Source organism: Polypterus senegalus, chromosome 9, assembly GCF_016835505.1.
Source record: "Polypterus senegalus isolate Bchr_013 chromosome 9, ASM1683550v1, whole genome shotgun sequence".
NCBI classification, from domain to species: Eukaryota; Metazoa; Chordata; class Cladistia; order Polypteriformes; family Polypteridae; genus Polypterus; species Polypterus senegalus.
Genome location: NC_053162.1, coordinates 67,930,290 through 67,954,876, shown reverse-complemented (window position 1 = coordinate 67,954,876; position 24,587 = coordinate 67,930,290). Strand labels below are relative to the sequence as shown.

General features: G+C 43.0%; 1 protein-coding gene across 1 annotated transcript in view; it reads right to left on the bottom strand.

Moving 5' to 3' along the window:
* Positions 1-492: 492 nt before the first annotated feature.
* Positions 493-24,587, bottom strand: part of adgrg3 (adhesion G protein-coupled receptor G3) — a 65,936-nt gene continuing 41,841 nt past the window's right edge. The window contains exons 7-15 of the mRNA XM_039763185.1: positions 20,757-20,873; positions 18,230-18,346; positions 17,585-17,630; positions 14,455-14,552; positions 12,946-13,061; positions 10,762-11,030; positions 10,470-10,560; positions 7,236-7,516; positions 493-878 (exon numbers count right to left, since the gene is read on the bottom strand). Coding sequence (XP_039619119.1) covers positions 763-878; positions 7,236-7,516; positions 10,470-10,560; positions 10,762-11,030; positions 12,946-13,061; positions 14,455-14,552; positions 17,585-17,630; positions 18,230-18,346; positions 20,757-20,873 — 1,251 coding nt within the window. The 3' untranslated portion in view covers positions 493-762. The remainder of the gene's footprint in view (positions 879-7,235; positions 7,517-10,469; positions 10,561-10,761; positions 11,031-12,945; positions 13,062-14,454; positions 14,553-17,584; positions 17,631-18,229; positions 18,347-20,756; positions 20,874-24,587) is intronic.

Below are 24,587 nucleotides of genomic sequence, written 5' to 3'. Positions count from 1 at the left end.
GCATTTGCGCAACTTCTGTATTGGAATAAGTTTAACCAACTCAGTCTGAGCCGGAAACAGAATTGATTAGTTCATCTCGCGAGTCTTTCGAGTCGTTCGTTCTTTTGTCACGTGACCACTTACCGGCTCAGTACCTCAGTCAAATACTAACGTAAAATTCCATTTGTTGTATGTTGGATCATATTTAGAAATTATCATAAAATTATCAAAAATATCTAAAACGCATTTTCTTATGAATAAAAAAGGCCTGTCAATTTCTGTCACTATGATTTTGTTACTGTTTCTTGAGGATCTGTGGTGTGATATTTTATAAAAAAATAATCCTGTTACAAATAAATTATTGATTAATTATTGTGATCAACATTTGTGTAAGCAGTAGATGTGTTAGGGAGGTAACAGGTAACATTTTAATTATATTTTGCTAAAATGGACGAAATGACTCGAAAAAAGATTCGTTCATTTTGCTGAACGAGACTCAAAGGTCCGAGTCGGTTAAATGATCTGAACTTCCCATCACTACAGTAGTGCGCGCGCGTGTGTGTGTGCGCGCGCTCAGGGGGCCAATGCCTTCATTTCAATACAAATGTTCCATTGTGCCTTTTTTATTATTGAAATGGCAGAACACAATGGAATATTTAAATTAAATGACGTGTTTTTATTGTAATAATTCTCATTCTCGCCTTTCTGACTTTGCTCGCATTTCACATGGATATAACTGAGAAGGGCTTCTTTTACGTTTGATGCTCACACGTCTGTCCTCCGTCACTGGCTGCTGCTGGTGGTGTTGCTGGCCGAGACGGTTCCCTCTGTCACACTCTCTGATGATTCCAAAGACTTGTTATTGTGGAAGGTGAAGTATTTGAGAAACAAGAAGAAACCTGAATAAAAAGAAATGTTTTGTTAGTGTCAAATAGGAAGTTCTGGGATTTAAAGTAAAAACAAGAGAAGTGATTTGAAATTTCCGGATTAATAAAACGACGTAAAACCGTCTTTGCAGGAGGGCTAATGTGTGTGAGGAGGATGGCGTGCCAACGATCAAAGGGGAGAGCGAAGCCAGTCGCGAGGAGGCAGACTCTGCCATTAACATGATCGATAACAAACCTTACTGGTAAAGCCATAAAAACTACACAAAAGCACAACAAGTCCCACCTCTGCATATCCGTCTGTGTTTAGAGGTTTGTGTTCTGTGCTTTTACCAAAGACAAGCTATTGTGATGCAGGTGGGACTGCGGTTCAAACTGGACACCAGCCTGCCAACAGCATCCATCTATCCATCCATTATCCAACCCGCTATATCCTAACTACAGGGGTCTGCTGGAGCCAATCCCAGCCAACACAGGGCGCAAGGCAGGAAACAAACCCCAGGCAGGGCGCCAGCCCACCGCAGACAGCAAACATTATAGTCAATTATCCATCCATCCAACTTCTAAACCTGCTTTATTCTGAGCTGGGGCACAAGGAGTCCATCCCAACAAGCAGGGGGCGTAAGGTGGGAACAACCCGTGGACAAGGCGCCAGTCCGTCATACACACGTGTGTGTGTGTGTGTGTGTGTTTCAGGGTTTTTAATTATTGTGTACAGTATGTATGATGATATAAAAGATCTTTTAGTTATCTATGATTTAATCCAAGCAAAAGTATTGACTTTTTAAATGTCTTTCGCTGTTTCGTATCTTGACTGGTTGCTGTGCTTTAACTGCATCATTAGCTCTTCTGGGTTTTTAAGCCTTTTGCTCTTCTTTTCCATTCCATTCAATTCTTCTTGAACTCAATGTGAGGACATGTGAGGTGCAGTTGTGTGCAGCTCAAGGTACCCTGAAAGAATGTGAAATAAAGGTTTTAATATGGCAGCATGTTAGAAACGTAAAGTTACAAAGCTTTATGACCTTCCTCGTGGCATGTTTAGCAGAAAACTGTACTGGTCTTCCCTATAGTCTATTAGCAGTATGCTTCATTAAGTAAGTTGTAAGAAGACGCTATAAAGTGTCCGACCCGACACAGATTGACATGGAGGCACGGGTAAAAGAAAATGAACTCTTTATTTGTCTTCAGCTGTGGGACACGTCTTCCCCGTCAACCCCACAGGCAATACGCCGTCCCCAAGCACAGTACAATACCACACCACTCTCTGCTCCTCAGCAAGCTTCGTCCTCCTCCTCCGACTCTGGTCGCTGGCTCCCTTTTATCAGGCACCCTTAAGGGCTCCAGGTGGTTGATGGCCGACATCTGGCTGCACCTCCGGGTGTGCCAAGACCAATGCCCAAAAGGGGGCCTGCCGCTCCTGTTGCAGCACCCCCTGGCGGCGCCTGTGGAACTCCACAGAACTCCAACCCCCATGAAGCCCTGGGGGAGTCCGAGGCACCACTGCAACCCAGGGAGGCTGCCATCTAGCGTCCAGGGGGAGATACTGGGCATCCCGCCCTCGTCCCCCTGGCAGATGTGGTGAAGGGGCGTCCCAGCCAGGCATGGGCCCCGGCCATCCGTCACAAAGTATATTTCTATAGTTAATATTCTTTCTTTGTAAAATTTTCATATTGTGATTTTCTAGTCATAATACTTTTCTAGTTCAATTATTGTTAATATTGAACCCCCTTTTAATTTTATTTTAATGGGTGGTATAGTGCTTCAGGGATTAGCACTCATTGTCAGGTTTCAGTTAAGGTTTCAACCTCCAGCTTGAACAGTGCCCAGTTCTGCCAAGATAGGCTTTAACTCCTCTCAGTGCTAGGCAGAAAAACTGTGTGGGACACAACGTATGCCAGCGGTGTTGTGCAGACGAGGTGGGGCTGAGAGAGAGCGAGCGAGCGAGCGAGCGTTCAGCTGACCTCAGCAGTACCTGCCTGGTGTCACACACGTGCGCATGGGTGGCATTTAAAGGGCCTGAATGAGAGTAATTCCATGCCAGACCAGAAGTTGCGCATTAACTCTTTCTCTCACCTCTCTGCAGAGCAGTTAAAGGAAATCCCGCATGGCCTCAATGATGTCACTTCCGGTCCCACCAAACCCCAAAGATGACATCACTTCCATTTCCGGCCCCACTGATGATGTCACATTCCGGTCCCGCGTCCAATTATGCTATGTCAGGTTCTGACCCCACTGATGACATCACTTCCTCTGCTCGCCTTTAAAGCCACCATCTTTGTGCTATTGAGTCAGTTCTGTTGTCTGTACACATCTGTACATTTTTAATATCCATCTTTGCAGCCAGGAACAATATATGGGTGGCTGCCCCAAATCTTTTTGTGGCTCTTTTTATTTTGTTTATGACAGTGACCAAGATTATGAGTTTTTACCGTTAGTTAACTCTGAGCCAGAGGTGGTCACTTCACAACTGACGGCCAGCAGTTCACCAACAGTGCAAATCTGTGAACTGAGAAGCTTTGTGTTGTGCGAGTCCACAGCAATACACCTGGAGACAAGGGTGGGCCTTGCACTGTGGTCAGGTGGATTGTGGCAGTGGAATTGTGCAGTAAGGTTGAGGGCTGACAGAGGAAAAGAGAGATGTCATCAGCATGTGCTCTGCTTGCAGTATACAGAAATGGTTTCTATGCTGCCAACAGAAAGAGTTCTTATAATAACTCACAAGGCAAGGAAACTGCTTCAGGGCCAGACATTGCAGTTCACCACAGTGCAGATGCCTAGTGGTGCGAGTCCACAGCAATACAATACTGCATATACGCTATTGGAGATGACTGGGGGGGCGACCTGGCCGAGATGCCCAGGAGGACCGGGGGAGGGCTTACGTCTTCCCCAAACCATGTGGGGGTGACCGCCCTGGTACCTTTGGGAGCCACGGGTACAGAGCTTTGAAGCTCAACCCTGTAGGGGCCCGTGGTCACCGCCAGGGGGCGCCCCTATGCCTTTGGATCCCTGGACTTCAGCACTTCCGCCATACCCGGAAGTGCTGGGGGGAAGAGGAGCAGGGACCCAAAAACCTACAACATGCTCGATGCTCACGTGCTTGACACTTGATACATTCATTTATATGTATATACCTGTATATATATATATATATATATGTATATACCTGTATATATGTCAGTGGAAGATTGCCGGGACACACCTGGAGCACATCCGGGGATTATAGAAGGGGCCGCCTCCCTTCATATGATGGCTAGAGTCGGGTGGAAGAGGACGAGGTCTCCGGAGGAGGCAAGGAGGCAGCCTGAAGGAAAAGAAGGCGTTGTGTGTTGGCCAGGACTTTGGGGACTTAAGGGTCGTGCGCACTTCTGTAAATACGGTAAATAAACGTGTTGTGGGTGACATGAACGTGTCCGCCTGTCTGTGTCCGGGTCGGCTACCACAACTCGCATTTAAGTTCTCCTGCGGTTAAGTTGGGGCTTGATTTTAACGTATAATTTCTGGTATTTTTATAATGTCGGTCGTATAAGTTGAATGCGGAAAACTCCCGCTTTTGGTCCAAGAGTTTGATATGCTAACACCCACCTGAGAGAGTAACCACGGAGCACGCAGCCTTTTTTTCTATGTATTGTGCTACGTAACTACACAGTAATACCCGAACTATTCTGAAGCGACGTTTGCACTGCTTAGTGTTTTTTGTATCTCACACCCTCATACAACTTTATCGTAAGAGTATCCCTTATCTACGATGGAGCGTCCAATCAGGAGAAAATATGAATCTGGTTTTAAATTAAAAGTCATTGAAGTGGCGAAAGAAATTGATAACTGCGCTGCTGCTGCTGCAACAAAATTCGATGTGTCTGAGAAACTGGGGCGAGATTGGAGGAAACAAGAAGATGTAAAAAGAAAAAAGAAAAAAAAATGAAGTGTCGTATTTTTGAAAGCAGGAGTATAAGTCAATTTTTTGGGTTCCAAGACCTGACTTATACGTGAATATATACGGTAAGTTTTTGTTTTTCTCACCTCCATTGTAAACCAGGCACATCTCTGTTGTTATGCTAAGTAATGTACTGTAGATATACACTCACCTAAAGGATTATTAGGAACACCATACTAATACGGTGTTTGACCTCCTTTCGCCTTCAGAACTGCCTTAATTCTACATGGCATTGATTCAACAAGGTGCTGAAAGCATTCTTTAGAAATGTTGGCCCATATTGATAGGATAGCATCTCTTATGGAGATTTGTGAGATGCACATCCAGGGCACGAACCTCCCGTTCCAACACATCCCAAAGATGCTCTATTGGGTTGAGATCTGGTGACTGTGGGGTCCATTTTAGTACAGTGAACTCATTGTCATGTTCAAGAAACCAATTTGAAATGATTCGAGCTTTGTGACATGGTGCATTATCCTGCTGGAAGTAGCCATCAGAGGATGGGTACATGGTGGTCATGAAGGGATGGACATGGTCAGAAACAATGCTCAGGTAGCCTGTGGCATTTAAACGATGCCCAATTGGCACTAAGGGGCCTAAAGTGTGCCAAGAAAATATCCCCCACACCATTACACCACCACCACCAGCCTACACAATGGTAACAAGGCATGATGGATCCATGTTCTCATTCTGTTTACGCCAAATTCTGACTCTACCATTTGAATGTCTCAACAGAAATCGAGACTCATCAGACCAGGCAACATTTTTCCAGTCTTCAACTGTCCAATTTTGGTGAGCTCTTGCAAATTGGAGCCTCTTTTTCCTATTCGTAGTGGAGATGAGTGGTACCCGGTGGGGTCTTCTGCTGTTGTAGCCCATCCGCCTCAAGGTTGTGCGTGTTGTGGCTTCACAAATGCTTTGCTGCATACCTCGGTTGTAATGAGTGGTTATTTCAGTCAAAGTTGCTCTTCTATCAGCTTGAATCAGTCGGCCCATTCTCCTCTGACCTCTAGCATCAACAAGGCATTTTCGCCCACAGGACTGCCGCATACTGGATGTTTTTCCCTTTTCACACCATTCTTTGTAAACCCTAGAAATGGTTGTGCGTGAAAATCCCAGTAACTGAGCAGATTGTGAAATACTCAGACCGGCCCGTCTGGCACCAACAACCATGCCACGCTCAAAATTGCTTAAATCACCTTTCTTTCCCATTCTGACATTCAGTTTGGAGTTCAGGAGATTGTCTTGACCAGGACCACACCCCTAAATGCATTGAAGCAACTGCCATGTGATTGGTTGATTAGATAATTGCATTAATGAGAAATTGAACAGGTGTTCCTAATAATCCTTTAGGTGAGTGTATATTAGTGTGACTCTCCTTATATTTAACTTTTGAGACTGCTGTTTTTACTGTGTGTTGACCTAAATGTGTGTTTTTATATAGAATTTATGTCAAGGTTGTAAGCTTTTGTACTAGCACTGTTACACTCTAAGCAATTGCTTGACGAGGAGTGTTCCACCCATATAAACTGAATTTAATTGACTGAGTAAAAATGGGCATCGGTATGGTATATAAACAGACTAACTACAAGTAAGAAAAGAACCCTTACCCATCCAGCCGCTGTGAGTAACCCGGAGCTGATTTGTGTAAATGGTGTCCTGGTTGGAAGTGCTGTGAGACGAGGGACTGTAACGATACCAGTCAGCTATTAAGACATATTAGGAAAGACAAAACTGTGTGTTTTTACAGTCTGAAGATTCTGTATGGAATTACCAATTAGGATGGGTTAACTGAGATCTCATTTTTAGAACGGCATGACATTGCTCAAATGAAAATGGTGGTATTGAAACTTTCTTTCAGTAGTGTAAGTAGTGCCTTCTCCTTCATACAGGCCCATCACTATTATAAAACTAAGCTCTCACACTTTTGTTCATCTGCGGCACAGGTTCAAGTGTAACATAAGGAGCACTCAGATCCAGGCCGAGACATCAGGTACAGAGGAACTCAATGCATGTGACTGCTTAACAGTAAATCTGAAAAGGGCAATGAAAGCAGACTACAAAATCAAGTCCATTAATCAATTTGCTGCTTCATAAATTAGGGTTATGGAGTGTAGGAGTCACTTTCAGCAGAAAGGGGGAAACAGCAGGGTCTTACCTTAGATAAGATACTCGGGCACAGGAGCAATTTTAAGGCATTTGAAAACGATGCGGTCCAAAAAAATTGGTGGAAAATTTGGAAAAGATCTACAGAAGGTGCCACACTAAGAGTCCTCTGGTCATTTAATCCCTGGATGACCCCAAACCCATGCACCAGATGTTCATTTAAGAATAAGTAGAAGTCAAAAGGCAATCATAATAAATCAGTCATCTTCAACCTGACCATGAATGAAAAACGAAACAATAATCATGCAAAAAACATAACTGAGGTTTCTCACCCTGTAGAGAGTTTAGGATGCAGAAGGCATAGATTGCACCCTTATCTAAGGGACCATAACCAAAGAACATGATGCCCCACGTTAGACCCAGAGAAACGATCAGGCCCAAAACTGTGATCGCCATCTTCCAGGTCATTCCTTTTCTCTTTGGACCCATATTGGTGGGTGCCATTTTGAGGATTGCCACCAGGACCAGAGTGAATATGACGCCAGCAAAAAGAAACACAACTGCAAAGTATCCCATGTTGAAGTAGTGGAGTGCAGTGTTTGTTATCCAACATCTGGCAAAAGATGAGAGAAAATAAGAGGAGCTGTTAGAGCCGTACTCATATATAAGGCAGTGCATGTCGTAGTAGTCAGTAAACCTTGAAGGAGAACTAGAAGCCAGTGGGAGTTTTCCCAGTTTCAAACCCACTGTTGTAGATGTTGTAGCCATTCTAGGAGAGGGGCCGACAAATGTAAACGTCACCTTTTAGAGCAGGGGTCCCCAACTCCAGTCCTGGAGGGCCCCAGTGGCTGCAGGTTTTCATCCTAACCCTTTTCTTAATTAGTGACCTGTTTTTACTGGTAATTGCCTTCTTTTGAACTAATTTTAATTGACTTGTTTTTTAAGATTTGTTCCTCTGAATTGCTTCATTTCTTTCCTTACCACTACTAAGTCAGGACCTCAAACTCAAACAGTTTCACTCCCAACAAGCTGCTTAATTAGGCGCCTATTCTTGTTGTTAATTAAACTCGTTCTTTAATTCCATGGCTTGTTGCTGCTCTCATTGTGCAATAGCAGATATTTCTAAATTGTTGATTTTTTTTTCTTTGCTTTTCTAAGAACGTTGTTAAAATGATTTGGGGACCTGAGCAAAGCGGCATTCCTGAGACCTTTACCTTCCTTTATTTTCAGATATTGTAAGATCAACAATGCTGGCCATGTTTTGCTGGTCATGTTTTGGTTCATTTTGTATCTCATTATTCTTTGGCAGCTAATTAAGAAAAAAGGAACAATTAAGTCTTCAAAAGCAAGTCAAATAAAATGAATTCAAAAGAAGTTAATAAGGAGCAAAAACAGGTCACTGATTAAGAAAAGGGTTAGAATGAAAACCTGCAGCCACTGGGGCCCTCCAGGACTGGAGTTGGGGACCCCTGTTTTAGAGTAATTTGCATTCCTACTTTAAATCCATCTTAAATGTTTTGTTGATCCAGGTTCTAATAGATGCACAGAATCTGATGAAATAACACAAAAAAAGTCTTCTCTGCACTCATTCCCTGCCTTTGTGAAGAAAAGTGTGTGGATGTGCCAACTATCAGCACCTTCTTTAGTAGAAATGAGTTCACCTAAACTCCTTTCCTGTGCCCAGTTATCACTCTTAAATATTGTTCTGTGGAAGACCTCCATAATTGCTTGATATTTTATGCACAATTCTATGTGCAAATTAATATTTAGCATGACTGTGAAATAACAAATTTGACTTGAAAAATACCATACTTATCCTTTAACTGACTAGCTGCTGGGTGCACTGGATTATGGCAGGGTGACAGATTGGCTCAAACCACACAATTACTCTAATTCGGGTGATGGAATAGAAATTTAAATGTTGCACACAAAGCTTCTAAGTGCGTATATTTCTTGAAAAGTGGCCGTTCTGCATGATACTGCTCAGAACAATAAGGAGTCGTGGTTTTACTTGCAGATTTGTGTATGATGTTGTTAATCTGCTTAAGATGTCTGTAGCCTAACTGATAGCATCCTCCTTGACTGATTTGTCATACTGAGTAGTCTGAAAGTTTCAGTATTTGGCTAACAAAAGAGCACTAATGAAACAAACTCATTACCAAGAGTAGAGTAAAGTGTCGTATACAGTAGGTAATACATGTATAAGTTTTATATGTCACTGAGCTCTGTTCAAATATATTGTATAAATCTACTTTTCTTTCTACTCACAATCACAGTTGACACAGAGCCAGATTTAGCACAGGGGTTCAAAATATAAGAACTGCTAGGCAAGCATTATAAGACAAAACATTTAGGGACAACTGCGTGTGAACTTGGACCCGGACACACACAGACGGACAACATAGTTTCACCCAACATACCATTTATTTACAATATTTACACAAACAAGTCACGTGCACAAACCCCAGTGCCTCTTGCACCGATTCCCCCAATGTCCAGGCCACAAACTCCTGTGCCTCTTTTCTCCTGGCCGCCTCCAGTCCTCACTCCAGCTCCGTCCTCTTCCACCCGACTTCCACTGCTGACTGGAGGGAGGCGGCCCCTTTTATAGGAACCCGGACGGACTCCAGCTGCTTCCCGGCAATCTCCCGCGGACACACCCCCGTGTGGCGGAAGTGCCAGCTGCGCACCCGGAAGTTGTCCGGGTGTCCCCTGTCGTCTTCCCCCCGGCACTTCCTGGTGTGGCAGAAGTGCCGGGCTCCCGGGATAATAAGGCACTGGGGCGCCGCCTGGCGGTGGCGACGGGCCCCTACAGGGCTGGGCTTCCAAGCCCTTTACCCGAGGCCTCCAGCATAACCAGGACGGACGCCCCCTCTCAGTCTGGAGGAGGCACAAGCCCTCCGAGCCCGGCCGGGGACCACACGGATATAAGGCACTGGGGAGCCGCCTGGCGGTGGCCAGGGGTCCCTACAGGGCTGGGCTTCCAAGCCCTTTACCCGAGGCCTCCAGCATAACCAGGACGGACGCCCCCTCGCGGTCTGGAGGAGGCACAAGCCGGACCACATGCGAAATGGATATTGTGCACTATTTCTGTGTGTCAAACTCAGCATGAAACTGTATCCTCTTTGCCTTGTTTGGAATGGCATGATTCACCTAAGTGGGGGCCTGCACATGAAGAAACAGTATAAAGCCTTGGAACATTGCCTGGCACACCTTTGAAGCCAACGGACAGATGGGAGATTATGTCATCTGATCCTGAAAATCCTTCCTACGCAGCAGTGAAAATAGCAGACTCTACACACTGGGCCCCCACTCCCGAACTGGGTTCTTGCCATTGGCTTCCTTCATTTGTTATACAGTGTAAGCCATCATTAAAGAAAGCTAAGTTATTTCTCCTATGTGATTTCTTACTGCCATATCACTAAGGGAGGGATATTGCCTTTTTATATTGTATCTATATAGTTTTCGGGGTATGTAACACGCCACAATTACAAAAGAACTCATTCCAACAAGTTACGAGTTAATGCCCCCTGCTGGATACAGTAGTGCTCACTACTTCTACTTACATAAATGTCGATTTGCTGTCTTTCACCTGAATTTCATGTTGCCCATAAAAATTCAGACTTCCAAAGATAATTGTGGCCAGAGCTGGTAGTCCTGTGAGATTCAACAAAAACATATTCACAGTTGATTTTGGGACAATGTCCAGGTGACTCTAATACAGCAGACAGGTAAGAGAACATCTTAAATGCCATTCTTCTACTAGTGGGTGCACATTGATTTTTCTATACTGGGTTGATTTGTCTAGTTGTTTTCAGTTTAAGACATTCACTTTGACAGAGAGGGAGAGAAACTCACCCCACCCTAGGAGATGAAGCTTCAGCAGATAGTGCTTCACGTAGATGTTGAAGACTTTGATCACCAGCAGGTACAAATGGAAAGATTCAATTCCAAACCAGGTGAAAGTGCAGAGAAGAAAGAAGTGCATCAATCCAGCAATGAGCTGGCAGGCAGTCGGGTTCTGTAGAGACGTCACCCATTCGTTCATCAAGAAGGTGAGGTTTAAGAAAAACACGGCACCGCAAAGGTTCATATTGATTACATGGCAGTGATCTCTCTTCTTTTTCCTTGAAAAAGTGGAGGAAAAGAAAAACAGACCACTTACTGAATGACTGAGATTTTTGGAGGATTAACTGTGTTCCAGTAAAATCCACATTTGTGCATAAGCATACAATACTTCAGGAACACTGTGACCCCTTTGGAGGGAGACCTGAGAAGCCAGTCTTTGAATTGTATGAGAAAACAAGAATCCTTATTTGAAACTTACTACAGAAGTGAACATCCAGACTTCCCAAGTGAAGATCAAGCTAGACTTCAAATATGGCATAGCCGCTGTGCTTCCTACTACACCCTGAGCATATGGGTGACAACAGACAATTCAAAGATGTGTAGAAAATCAAACAAAAAACTGATGAGCACAAGTTTAGCAAAAAGAAAAATGGGGTAAAAAGGAATAAAAGGTCAGTAAACCAAAATCGCAGGAAACTATAAAGCTGAAATTGAAAGTGTCCTGAAAGAGCTATTTAAATAAAAGGGCCAATTAATGGGTTGACATGAGGGCCGATTACATAGGAAGTGTGTCCAAGGGCCTGGCTGGAGTTTCAAGAACACTGTGAGCCAGAATTGGATTGGTAGATACACAAATGTGTGCATAAAAATAAAAAAAGGATTCAACAAGAAAAGAAGTCGTGAGTAACTTAAAATTACTTAAATATACATCCATTATCAAACTCACCTAGTCCTGTTTGAGGATGAGGAGAGGTGGAATAGTCAGTCCATGGCTTAACATTTTAGTGGCCCGTTTTCAAGTAAATAATTGAATGGCCAGCTTGATCTCTGTGGGTGTGTGAGCTCACAGAGATGTGGGAGGTTGGTGAGGTTATTGAGGATGCAGTCTGTCTCAAATGTCTCATCGGCTTTGAGATGCTGTACCCACAAAGGGGGAGCCGACATGAGGAAAAAAAGGAAGAAGAAAGAGCAGAACCATGAGAGCAGCTTGAGTGAAAGAGGCAGGACGAGCCAGCCAGCCAGTGAAGTGAAGGGCAGTGTGGATGTGAGCCACGCAAAGGATTGACGTTACATGGGCAGATTGTCCCCACTGGATATTGGTGAGGAGTGGGTGTGATTGAGAAGGAGCCCTACACCAGGGATCTGAGGTACGCCAGGGGAGCAAGAAGGAAGATGGGAGGAGAACTGACCCCAAGCACTCTGGCTGACCCCACTCAAGGCAGCTGACACGGGGGTCGGAAGGTGAGGACTGTGGCTGCTAGTATCTCCGCCAGGTGAGCGAGTAGTGGGTGAGCTGAAGAGACAAAGGAGTTGTTGGTTTACTCTCATTTTTAACTCTGGTTTTTAATCTCAAAGATTGTTACTTGCTTCATTATTTATGTATTGGAGTTTTTGAGCACTGCATTTTGTTTTGAACACTGTTTTGATAAAAGCACCATGGCATGTTGGCACCTACCCCTTGCTGTGTTTTGTGCGTTGTGTCATCATTCGCTGGCTAATCCCATGGGTGAGTTATTGGTGGCAGCGAATTCCAGCAGCTCCTGGGATGCAACTGGTTGTAATAATAATAATAATAATTCTTTGCATTTATATAGCGCTTTTCTCACTACTCAAAGCGCTCAGCAATTCCAGGTTAAGGGCCTTGCACAAGGGCCCAACAGAGCAGAGTCCCTGTTGGCATTCACGGGACTTATGATTGCCAGTGCAGATCCCTAGCCTCAGAGCCACCACTCCACCACTAGCACTGGTCACGCCAGTAGCATGAAGCTGACCTGCACCGACAAAGGAGGACTGAAACAGGTGCTACATGAGGCACCAGTGAATCTAGAAGGTTAAAGCTATGAGGGAGCAGAGAAGTAAGGTTTGAAGGCCATGAATAGTTGTGCGCTTTTGCGTTGTACACGAGTAGGTCATTTCCGTAGGATTTAAAGTCTTTAAAAAAGAGAAATGAAGGAAAAACATACTGTATATTACCTGGGCATGATGTTTAGAATTAGAGTGACTCCTAAAAAGAAGACAGATATTCCACAGCCAATGTAGGAGATGTAAGAGAGGACTTTGAGGTCAGTTTCAGTGAGGCTTGCACTTGTCTAGGAGAAGTACAGCAAAATAAATAAATAAATAAATAACAGGGTGACAAGAGAGCCTACACATTCTCAGTGAACAAATGAAAACCATTCTCATTCTTGATAAAACTTGCGCTGCACTAAATCATCTATCACATAAAATTTAACAATGAACACGTATCCAATGAAGTATAACGTTCTCAGTCCTGCTTGTTCCAATTCAGGTCCACAGAGCCCAGAGTCTATCCCACTCGGGCAGAAAACAGCCCCACACAGGATGCCAATCCATCTCAGGTCTGTACCAGTTTAAAGTTGCCATTGTCCCTATTCTGAACACGTTTCTGGCCAAAAAACTCCACAATGACTTAGTGTAGGATTCTAACCCGGTGCATGGATCTGTAAAGCATCAGTTATAAGCAAAATGCTATTGGGCCTAAAAAATCAGATCAAACAATCAATCTTGTGAGAAGGCATCTATGGAGACAGACCCCACTCCTGAGAAGTAAGCTGTTCACCACTACCATCAGGAAGTTCAAAAGCTGTTGGGTGACAAAACACATTTGTATTTGCTGCAAAAGATGTACTTGTAAATAATTAAAACAATATGAGAACAATTTAAAAGTGTACATCAAATCTCTTAATAAAGCAAATTTAGGGAGAAACTGTGAGGTGTTGTAACTGTAGACAGGCTGGTGAGGAGACATCTAAGTGCACATATCTTTTGTAGGGCAGCTGATTGCATTTTAATGGTGTAAAGGCACACATAGCCAATTAGTTTGTTTTTTTTGTGAGGTGCCAGACCCTTGCCAGCCACTTTATAAATTTACAGTTTTGAAATCTGACACTCAGTGGCTAGCTTTATGTATTGTTTTTTTTAATCATAACTCATTTTTTGTGTGGCTGCAGATCTATCCATCCATTCAGTATCCAACCCGCTATATCCTAACTACAGGATCACAGGGGTCTACTGGAGCCAATCCCAGCCAACACAGGGCGCAAGGCAGGAAACAAACCACAGGCAGGGCGCCAGTCCACCACAGGGCACACACCAAGCACACATTAGGGACAATTTAGGATCGCCAATGCACCTAACCTGCATGTCTTTGGACTGAGGGAGGAAACCCACGGGGAGAACATGCAAACTCCATGCAGGGAGGACCCGGCAAGTAAACCCGGGTCTCCTAACTGCGAGGCAGCAGTGCTACCACTGTGCCACCGTGCCGCCCTGGCTGCAGATCCCATATATTAAATCTGTACAATCAAGTGCATTAGTTGATGTTGCATTGGTAAGTCATGTTATTCATTATCACCTTGACAGCATTCGCAGTAATAATCCTAATTGCTAGTTTATCAGCTATGATGACAGAGGTGTGGTTACTCAGAGCTCACACTCACGTCATACTTTCTGAATGCTTACCATTACTAAAGCGAAGAAGGTCAGGTGATTGCAGTAACAATCCGTTTGATTGGTTCCTTGAGAAGTGATGCAGCCTTCTGTACTCCAGGATGAAGTGCCTGCAACAAGTGACCAGGTTAGTGAGACTCTGTGGGTTAAATGAGCCAAAATCAAAATCTCAGAAACTAAACTGTTTCTTTCTAATGGCATCTTGCCAGTTCAATCACTTTAAAATATATTTGATCACTCCATTTGTATTTTTGTTTTATTTTTGTAAGTCGCTTTAGACAAAGTTGTCATATATCTCTATTATAAAAAAAAATCTTGGGACAAGACAATACTTTTTTTCCGGCGACGAGACATGATCTTTTGAAGAGAGACAGAGAGACACTTTCACGTCCTGCGAGACAGTCAAGTCACGTCATACTTACAACCATTGGAAGCAAGTCCCACGAGACGGAGACTTTTGCAAGTTACATCCTACTTACAACCATTTTCAAATAACACCACGGTTATCTAACCTCTAAGTTGTTTGAATACTTTTGGCAGACACACTTCCTGTGCTCTCAGCACTTAAAATTGTATACGTTCTAGATGACACGTCAATGACTAAGCAAAGAAGAAAGAGCAGCGCATCAAAAAGAGACCCAAAAGCATTGGAGAGAAAAGAATGCAAAAAAGAAAGCACCCGGAGCCGGAAAAGAACAAGGTAGAATGTCGTAAAGAATTCAAAAACATTGGCACGATACACATGCAGAGCAGGTTAGAGATAATGGAAGTAGGAAAATTCAACAGTCTCAGAGTCTCATGAGAGTAAAGATCACATTAGCGCAAACAAACTGAAAATATTACTGGGTGAAATAACAGAACAGAGAAAAGAGATTGAATAGTGTTTGAGGATGTCTGGGGAAGAAGAGGGACAAGTCTGTGAGACAAAAGGACAGCTGCTGTAAGGCTTATAAATGTTCGAAGCGCCGCACGAAAAGCAGATCACGCGGTACAGCAGCAGAGGCAAGCCAGCAGCTGATCGAGCAAAGAGGAGTAAAAAAAACAAAACTTATTTGTTTCTCATTGTATCACCGTTTAAGAGGGGTTTCAGAGGAGTGAGCGCATTTCCTTAGGGAGCGTACAGCACCCCTCTTCACAATGGCATATAGCGGAGGCGGGGGGGAGGTATTGGTTGGCGAGCGAAGAGAGCAGTGGGCGCAGCCTCCTAGCAAGGTATTAATAATGATGGTAACAGTAATACAGTGGAACCTCAGTTCACGAATGTCTTGGAACACGTACAAATTGGCTCACGACCAAAAAGTTCACCAAACTTTTGCATCTGTTCACGATCACACACTCAGTATATGAACAAGCCAGTTTCCACTTTCGGTTTGTGCATGCCGATGATTTCGGCTTGGCTTGGGGGCCACTGGAATCACCCAAGGGTGACATGGGGGCATTTTCAAGGTATACAACCCTGTGGTCCCATCAAAAATCACACCAGGAGAAGTGAAAAGAAAACACAGTCATAGTGGAGGGATAAAATCCATCCATTATCCAACCTGCTGTTAAATAGCTGGAGTCTCAGGCTGATGAAAAATGACAATGGCTTTTATTATTGTGTGTTTAGCTAATAACTTTACCCACGATGACTTATAATAGCAGGAATTCTCTATTTTTGTACATTTTGAGCCCAAGCCACACAACACCTCAGAGGAGCTGACTTTAGGGTTTTTAAAGTCACCAACATCATATACAGTTGAAAGGTAAAAACAGAGTTAACCATATCACTCTGGTGGACTCTCAAATGTTGGCATTGTTGTTACAGAAAGAAAAACTATGCAATAAAAAATGTGAGCGTACAACATGGAGGATATAGAGGTACTGTAGTGTCTTTTTAATCAGGAGGATGGCATACTACACAAAGTGTGCTCTACCCACTCTGTTGTTGTGGCCTTCCAAACTGAGATGTTTGACCTTCTTTCCATCCATCTTTCATATCTACTTAGTTCAGGACTAATGAAACTTTATGACTGGTATGTAGTGTCCACTGGCCATCCACCAACTGAGTTAGTTACACATCAGGTTTACTTCCTTATCAAGATGATACTGAGGCCCAATATAAACTTTTAATATCATTTTTTCATGTCTCTACATAACAGACAATCATGTATTATACATAAGTCATGTGGGAGGTGAGGACAGTTAGCACAGCAGGCCGATATGCAACAACAGGGCATCGTTTTTGTGAAAAAAGCATTCTGCCATCCACCCCACCATTAACTCTGACAAATTCCCCCCTCCCTGCCTACAAAGAGATGCCATTTAAAATGGGCACTCAGCGGGTACTCAAGGTTAGCCTTGATGGTCAGCACTGACTTCATCTTTGTTATATCTCCAGGAGGACTAAGCACTGATATTCCATATTTTAAAACTGTTATGAGAAGCAGCAGTTAGCCATTTAGAATCTTTATGATGAGGACTTTGGCATCTGAGTGTTTTATCACTCATCCAAGTTTGATTTTCTAATCTATTTTTTTTTTATGAAGACATGTTTTCCATCATCCATCCATCCATTTTTTCAACCCACTGAATCCGAAAACAGGGTCACAGGGTTCTGCTGAGGCCAATCCCAGGCAACACAGGGTACAAGGTACAAACCAATCCTGGACAGGGTGCCAACCCACCACAGGAGACACACACACACACACAGCCCACACTAGGGCCAATTTAGGATCGCCAATCCACCTAACCTGTATGTCTTTGGACTGTGAAAGGAAACCCACGCAGACATGGGGAGAACATGCAGACTCCATGCAGGGAGGACCCAAGAAGCAAACCTGGGTCTCCTAATTGCAAGGCAGCAGCGCTACCACTGCGCCACCGTGCTGCCCCAGGCATGTTTTGATAAATTAATAATAGTTTAAATCAACATTAAAAGCTTGGGGACCAGCAGCTGCCACAGTCCAAGAGTTAAATCTCAGCTCCTTTTCACAGACTTGGGTCTGATTTATCTGAAAAAAATGAATTCCTGTCCATACAGTATGTTGATTCCAAACTGTCATGGTGTAGATACCTGAATGTTTGTGTTCAAAATACCTTGAAGAACCCTGACTTTGACATTTGTTAAATTAGACAGTTTACAAGAAGAGGTTAGATTTACCATTTTCAGTGCTGTTCCAGAAAGCACATTGCAGAGTCTGTTGTTTCTGAAATTTAAAATGAGATGCCATTAGTATGATTTGCCAAGCTACAATTCCATTCTTTATTTTAGGTTAATTTATTGCACCACAACTAGGCATGGTGGTCAGCATTGTTGACTTCCGGGCTCACTGCCTGTGTGGAGTTTGCGTGTGTGTCCTGTGTTCCCATGGGTTTATTCAGGAACTTCACACTTCCTACAGTCCCGAAGATTTGCAGGTCAGACTGACCGGCCCAGTGTATGTGAGCATGTCCTGTGAAGGACTGGTCACCGTCTGCTGGTCCTCCCAGTTTGTGTGGCAGCTTGGGCTGCATGAAGGTGCTAAAGACGTGTGTCACATTGATTGGTCTGAGTAACTGAGTAGGTGAGCATGCCCTGTCACGGACTTGGCACCCTGTTGATTTCATTCATGCACCAACCTGTGTAAGAATGGACTCAAGTTCCACAACACCATGCATTGGCATAACGGATCTTCAGATAATGAATAGATTAGAATTTTTTTTTTTGTAAAATCAGCATAAGACAGTAATTTGTTTTGCAAAACATGATGTTGGAATAACAGAAGAAACAATCTACTTTTAATAAGGGAAAGCTCAAATTGCTTACCACATCTAACTCTGAATATTCAAAAGAGAGGGTGATGTTTTCAGGGAGGTTGGAGATTGGTTCTCCCAAGTCAACAGCAAGCACAAGATCATCTAAGATTGAGGTGTTTTTGTCATCCTGGATAAAAAAAGAATGTGACAAAGAAATAATATTAGTAACAAAGCACTTAGTGAAACTCAAAGACCCGAGACCAGTCTACAGAAGGTGTTCTTTATGATTTTCAGTCATTTGTATTTCTTTAAATAGAAATACTTCACGTCAGAGATTCTAGTCCTGCTCTTGAATTGCACAACATGATGCGCCAAGTGTAAAGGTGCTACTAACAATGACACATATTCACAGAACTCATCCTGGAGGTCACCCTGGTGTCCACATATAGTATGGACACAAGTTTTACAAACCTTACCTTCATAAAGATTACAAAAATTCTACCATTGAGATGAGTAAGAATGCCAAATGAAAAACCATTTTGTTGACAGTTTTAACTCACGATTACCACCATTTTGTGTTTTCATTTTGGCCAGTGCTCCACTTGCCAACTTGTAACCGAAACTCAATACATGATGTCATCGTGCCATCAGTATTTAACATGGTGGCAAATAAATAAATAAATAAATAAATCAGGTTGGTAAAGGTTAACTATTTTTAGATATTTAGGATTCTGCCTTTTGTTTTGTCTCTTTTGATTTTTGGATAATCTTTTGGTAATCCTTTAGTAGTTTTAGTTTAATTGATTTTTAGTAATGTGTTACTGCCCATTGTAGATCTCCTTCATTTCCTGGTTTTGACATTTTCATCTCAGGTAACCTTATCCCTAATCCTAACCCTAACCCTCCATTGAGAGCTTGCCATGTCTTAATTATATGTCATTGGGCTTACAGCTTAATGATTTTATGTTAATCAATTTGAGATTTGCCCCGTTCTACTGTGCACTTAAAGTAATTTGTGTATTCAAGTGGGTAAACCACATATAATTTAATTATTTCAGTCATTGCTTTATAGCTAACCCAGCCACAGGGGATGCACAAACCAGTTTGTTTCTTCATGTTGGGGGGGTCCCAAGCCCAGATAAATGGGGAGGGTTACGTCAGGAAGGGCATCCGTTGTAAAATTTTGCCAAATCAATATGCAGACAATATGATCTGCTGTGGAAAACCCCTAATGGGAGTAGCCGAAAGAAGAAGAAGAAGAAGAAAGTCATTGCTTTATAACTGGATGCCTGTGAATGTGCTTCAAGTGGCTGCACAGGGGAAATACTGGGATGTGGGACAGTGGCATCAGGTCAAGGGTGAGAATGAACATTCCGATTCCCACGAGAAGGCACAAAAAAGGAGACTAGAAACTGAACTCTTTCAGTTGATTCTGAAAGCTCATCTTTAAAATTTAAATTCTGAGGAACAGCTAATGCTGAGGCTCAGGGCACATTGTTTCTGAACACATCGTTCATTTAGTTTTTTTTTTTTGTGTTCTGTCATCAGCTTGTCATAAAACTCTTCCATTGTCGATAGGAAGTTGCTCCAGGCCCTCTTGACCCTGGCACATGTACCTGCTTGGATGTTCCTCGTTTCTCATCTTCTCTCCATCCTGGCTAAGGCCTTCAGCTGTTCATTTTCAGTAGCTTGTAAGCCCACCGATTTGTAAATCCACATTCCTTCACCTGGGTCATTGTAGACAGAGCTGCACATTGCTCTTGGATAGTGAGGTGTTTAATAGGCAGAATAAAACCTCATTGAGCAAAAGAAGCCATTTATGGATCAATATGGACATAAGCAAATCTTAACCAGAAAGAATAGGCAGGTTCAGAAATTGAGAGAATGATAATAATCACATCCACTACTAGCCTTATGAAGAGTTTCAGTTCATTTGATAGAACAATTGATTGAGATGATGACAGGATCTGCAAGGCATGACTAAGAAGAAGGGTTTTTGTTTTAATCCAATATAGGTGAGTTGAAAGAGCAAGAACCTTAACAAAACACTGTGCATCAACCAGACAAAAGACATCTCACCTTGTAGCTCACACCTTCAGGTTTTCTCATTCACTGCCAAGCATTTTGTTTCCTGATTGTTCCACCACAGACAATTGCTGTGTGAGCTTCCCTCTTCCAAGTTTGACTGTAGCCATGATATATAGTCATTGTAAGTTCTTTCTTGCAGGTATATTTGCATCAAATGCAGAACAGGTTCTGGGGTCAGGGTCCCCTTAAACACTGGGCATGGCTATACTGCCTCCTGTTGGTTAGTATGGCCAATTTACTCTTGGTTCCCCAAACACACTTTATGGATCAAGGCCTGTTATCTTGGTCTGACATCCACAGACATTAAATATCCAGCTGAATATTGAGAGACCTCACTGTTCTTTAGCACTGTTCTTCTTCTAGACAACACCCACCATGACAATGCAGTGGAGTCCCCTCTACCTCCACCCCTTTTGGGTGGCAGATTCCCGTTTCTCCACAGATCTTATGCTATATGACTTAAGAATCGCTTTTGGAGAATAGCAAGATTTACTGTTAATTTGTCTTACCACAAAGTTGCTGGTGTTTTGAAATATCATCACTGCCAAATCTAAAGTGGTGTCTGCCGCACACACTACTTTTTGGAAAGCTGAATTTGGAATCTTCACAGATACACTTTTGTTGTGCTATCAGGAGAAAGCAAGAAATACACTAAAATTAATAACAAACAAAGCTTTTTTTTCAGTTCATCAGGGTGGATTGTTATCCCATTCCTCCCTTTGACTTATTCCTTCCTCCAGCATTCATCTATCCATCCACTTATCCAAGCAACTTTGCACAGGCTGCTGAGGCCTGTTTGGAGTCAATCCACCAGTTAAACTAGTATGTGGGTGAAAAACTTACGCAGACAAGGGAAGTATTCAGTATTAAAACAGGCAATGATACACAGTTAAGCAGACTCATGAATGTCAATCAGTCCACAAATACATGGGGAGAACATTCAAACTCCATGTAGATCCTAAGCTGTAAAGCCAGGAATGAAAACTCTATGCTACCACTCTGACAGTAAAACATCTTTACTAAAACTAATAATTGTTAACATAATTAAAACTAAATGTGTACCTATAATATTATTTTCAGTTCTTGTCCCTCGATTGGATGCTATAAGCATGTTTAATATTTCACAAAATAGCTGTCATCAGACAACCAAAGTACGTTTGTGCATAATGTTACTGGCAGCAGAAGGCAGTTTCTTTGTGAAATAAAGTAATACTTTTGCAAAATAACACAATATGATTTTTGGGTGGTTAAATAGAAAGTTTTTTTAAAAATTCCAGTGTCCCTTATAATGCCTTTCAATGAGTAGTCAGGACATCCACTTTATTGTATATTGAGAGCCAGGCCGCACAAACAAGCTGGAGATTTCTATGATTTGTTTAAATAAATGCATCACAATGGTCTGCTGCTGCTGACACTTGTGGCCTTGGTGACTTAGAGATGAGTGTTGTCAGTGGTAAGCTGTTGAATGCAGGCAGATTTAATTATTATTATGTTGGTTTTGCCTCCTGTTTCAGGCTATGATATATTTACAAGGTCCTGCGGTGGGTTGGTGCCCTGCCCGGGATTGTTTCCTGCCTTGCGCCCTGTGTTGGCTGGGATTGGCTCCAGCAGACCCCCGTGACCCTGTGTTCGGATTCAATGGGTTGGAAAATGGATGGATGGATATCTTTACAAGCATTTTATTGTCACAAAGGTGGGATTTAACCCAGGTGTCGTTTAGGAAGATAATGTGCAGCCCCAAATTGGTGGGGAGAAGACACCAGACCAGAGAAGTAGAGATAGGTGGGTCACACTTGGATGTCAGTGCAAGGTATAACACGCTGTCCAGGAGCATCAAACCCAGAGTCAGATGTGTCCAACTAAATTACCAAGTAGTGTGGCAGACAGTAGGACTTTAGGGATCTTCAAAACCTGACTTGATGTTATTTTGGAGCAATTAGCTGGATAGTATTGGCGAGCTTTGTTGAGCTGAACGGCTTAATATCAGAACAATTGTTCTCACTTTCAACTGTCTAGGGCACATTGTGACAGATTTAAACATTCATTAATTCTGTTTACTCAGTTGTTTCCACTCAGGGGTAATGGGGACCAGGGCCTGTCCTAGCAGCATCAAGTGCAAGGCAGAAACCAACCCTGGATGGAGCAACAGATATTTGCAGGGCACAATCAAATCCATACACTTAAACATTCATTTATTCATTTTCTGAACCTCACAATCACCCTGCTGTTTGTACTAAAGTTGTGTTCAGGCACTAAGTGAATGTTCCTGTTAAAATTAAAAAAAAGGTTTTAGCATTTACAGCATAAAATAATGTTCATAGTTGTTATAGAACATTAACGCAGGCTGTATGATGGGATGGGTTTGTGTGCCTTGCCCTGTGAACTGTAACATCATGCTGCTCTTTCGTGCTGTTGCAGTTTCCTTTTCGCTTTTGCTGCAGAGATGTCCTACTACTTATTAACAGAATACTATTATTTTAAAAGAACTTATGCAAGGGATCTACTGCCCCCTGCTGGATACAACTGCATTGTCCATCAACAAGTAGTCTTAAGTTTCCATGCATCCATTTTATATTTTCAATGTTCCTGAAGGTTCAGATATAAGATGTGAACCAGTCTGTGTTAGGGCCTAATGAGGAACATGCAGACATCTTGACTTACCCGCACTCTGCCATATGTAGAGTGAGCACTGTAATCCAGCCTGTTGATCTTTAAAATGTGGGAATATACCTGAGTATCTGGAGAAATGCAAAGGCTACTCAAATTGAACCCAGGTCACTGAAGCTGAGACAGAGCAGTCCTAATTAGTGCGCCTCCATGATAACCTTCATCTGTGTATCCAAATATGTTTTAATTCCTGTCATGGGGAGCCCATCCTGGTAAGAACAGGCCCTGTGGTCAAAACTGGATCAAGTTATTGTGGATAATCTGATCACAGACACCCACAGTCACTCGCATTGAGTCCGTTTACTGTTGTCAATCACACTTACACTGTGTTTTTATTTGGAGTGTATTGGGGTGGTCGATCCCTGCAGAAAAGACATATGAACTCAGAGAAAATGGTTAACTCCCAAAATGAAAATTACATTTCTAATAAGGTGACATTACTTTTTGTGCTTTTGTGCCAACTTATACTGTACCAATCACATATCGGTAAAAATTAATATGCAGAGAAAATACAAAGTAACAGAAGACTCCAAGTCCGTGATTGGCAGGCATTGGTAGTGACTGAGGTAGAAAAGTCAAACTGACCTTAAAGGAAATGAAGTCATCTGGATATGTCATTATGAGCTAACAGCATAAACATTTTTTATGTTATCCCGTCTGTCATCATTTTGGTTTAGTAAAACATGGTCTCAATGCCCAGTCCCATTTTAAGTCTAATCTCACTGTTACAGAGATATACGTTAAGTTTCATTGCCCCCTTTGGAATTACATAATGACTCACAATTGTAGACAGTATGGCAAGCTGGGCTCAGAGATTTTTCAGATAAGGAGAACAGATATCTCAAGCCAGTAGTGTAGTGTGGAGACCAGCAGCGCTCCAGCTGCCCCATCTCAGACACAGACATGCAGAGACACGAGTTCAGCACAGCACCCATTTATTGTCACATGTAGAGCATGTCTCCCTCACAGAGCACCAAATACACAGTCCTTCTTCTTCCCTCTTCTTCTTTCTTTGTCATCCGCCTCCACTCTTCCTCTTGGTAAGCTTCGTCTCTCCTCCTCCTGACTCTGGCTCCCCGAATGGAGTGAGCGGCTCCTTTTAAGCAGACCCTGGGAGTGATCCAGGTGGCTCATTAATCAGTCCTGGAATCAGCCCCAGGTGTGGTGAAAGCCCCATGTAGGGCTCTGCAGCTCTACCTGGCGGCCCCCACAAAACCCAACAGGGCTGTGCCACACTCCACTCTGCCCTGCGGAAATCCATGCTGCCACAGCCGCCCAGAAGGGCTGCCCTCTAGTGTCCCAGGGAAGGTAGTGCCCTGCCAATGCTCTCTCTCCCCTGTCCTTCCAACCAACTGGTGTCCTGGCCAGGTAATGGCTGTGGCTGCCTGTCACAGTAGTTACACTCACTAACCATGGTGCCGGAGAGTAGCGCTGTGTTGCATGTTGATTAGCACAGATAAGGATTTCACTGTACTTTTTTTAAAAACTGCTGACATTCTTATGGCTTCTTGTAAAACAAAATGTATCACAGTCCTAGAAGAATGGAGGTGCAAGTACATGGCAATGTTGTTGAGTGGCTATTTTGACTTTGGCCTGTGGCAGAGTATGACATCCAGTTCAGGACTGTAAAGCAATAGGACACGGGAGAATCCCAGCTATTGGAGGAAAGGGGA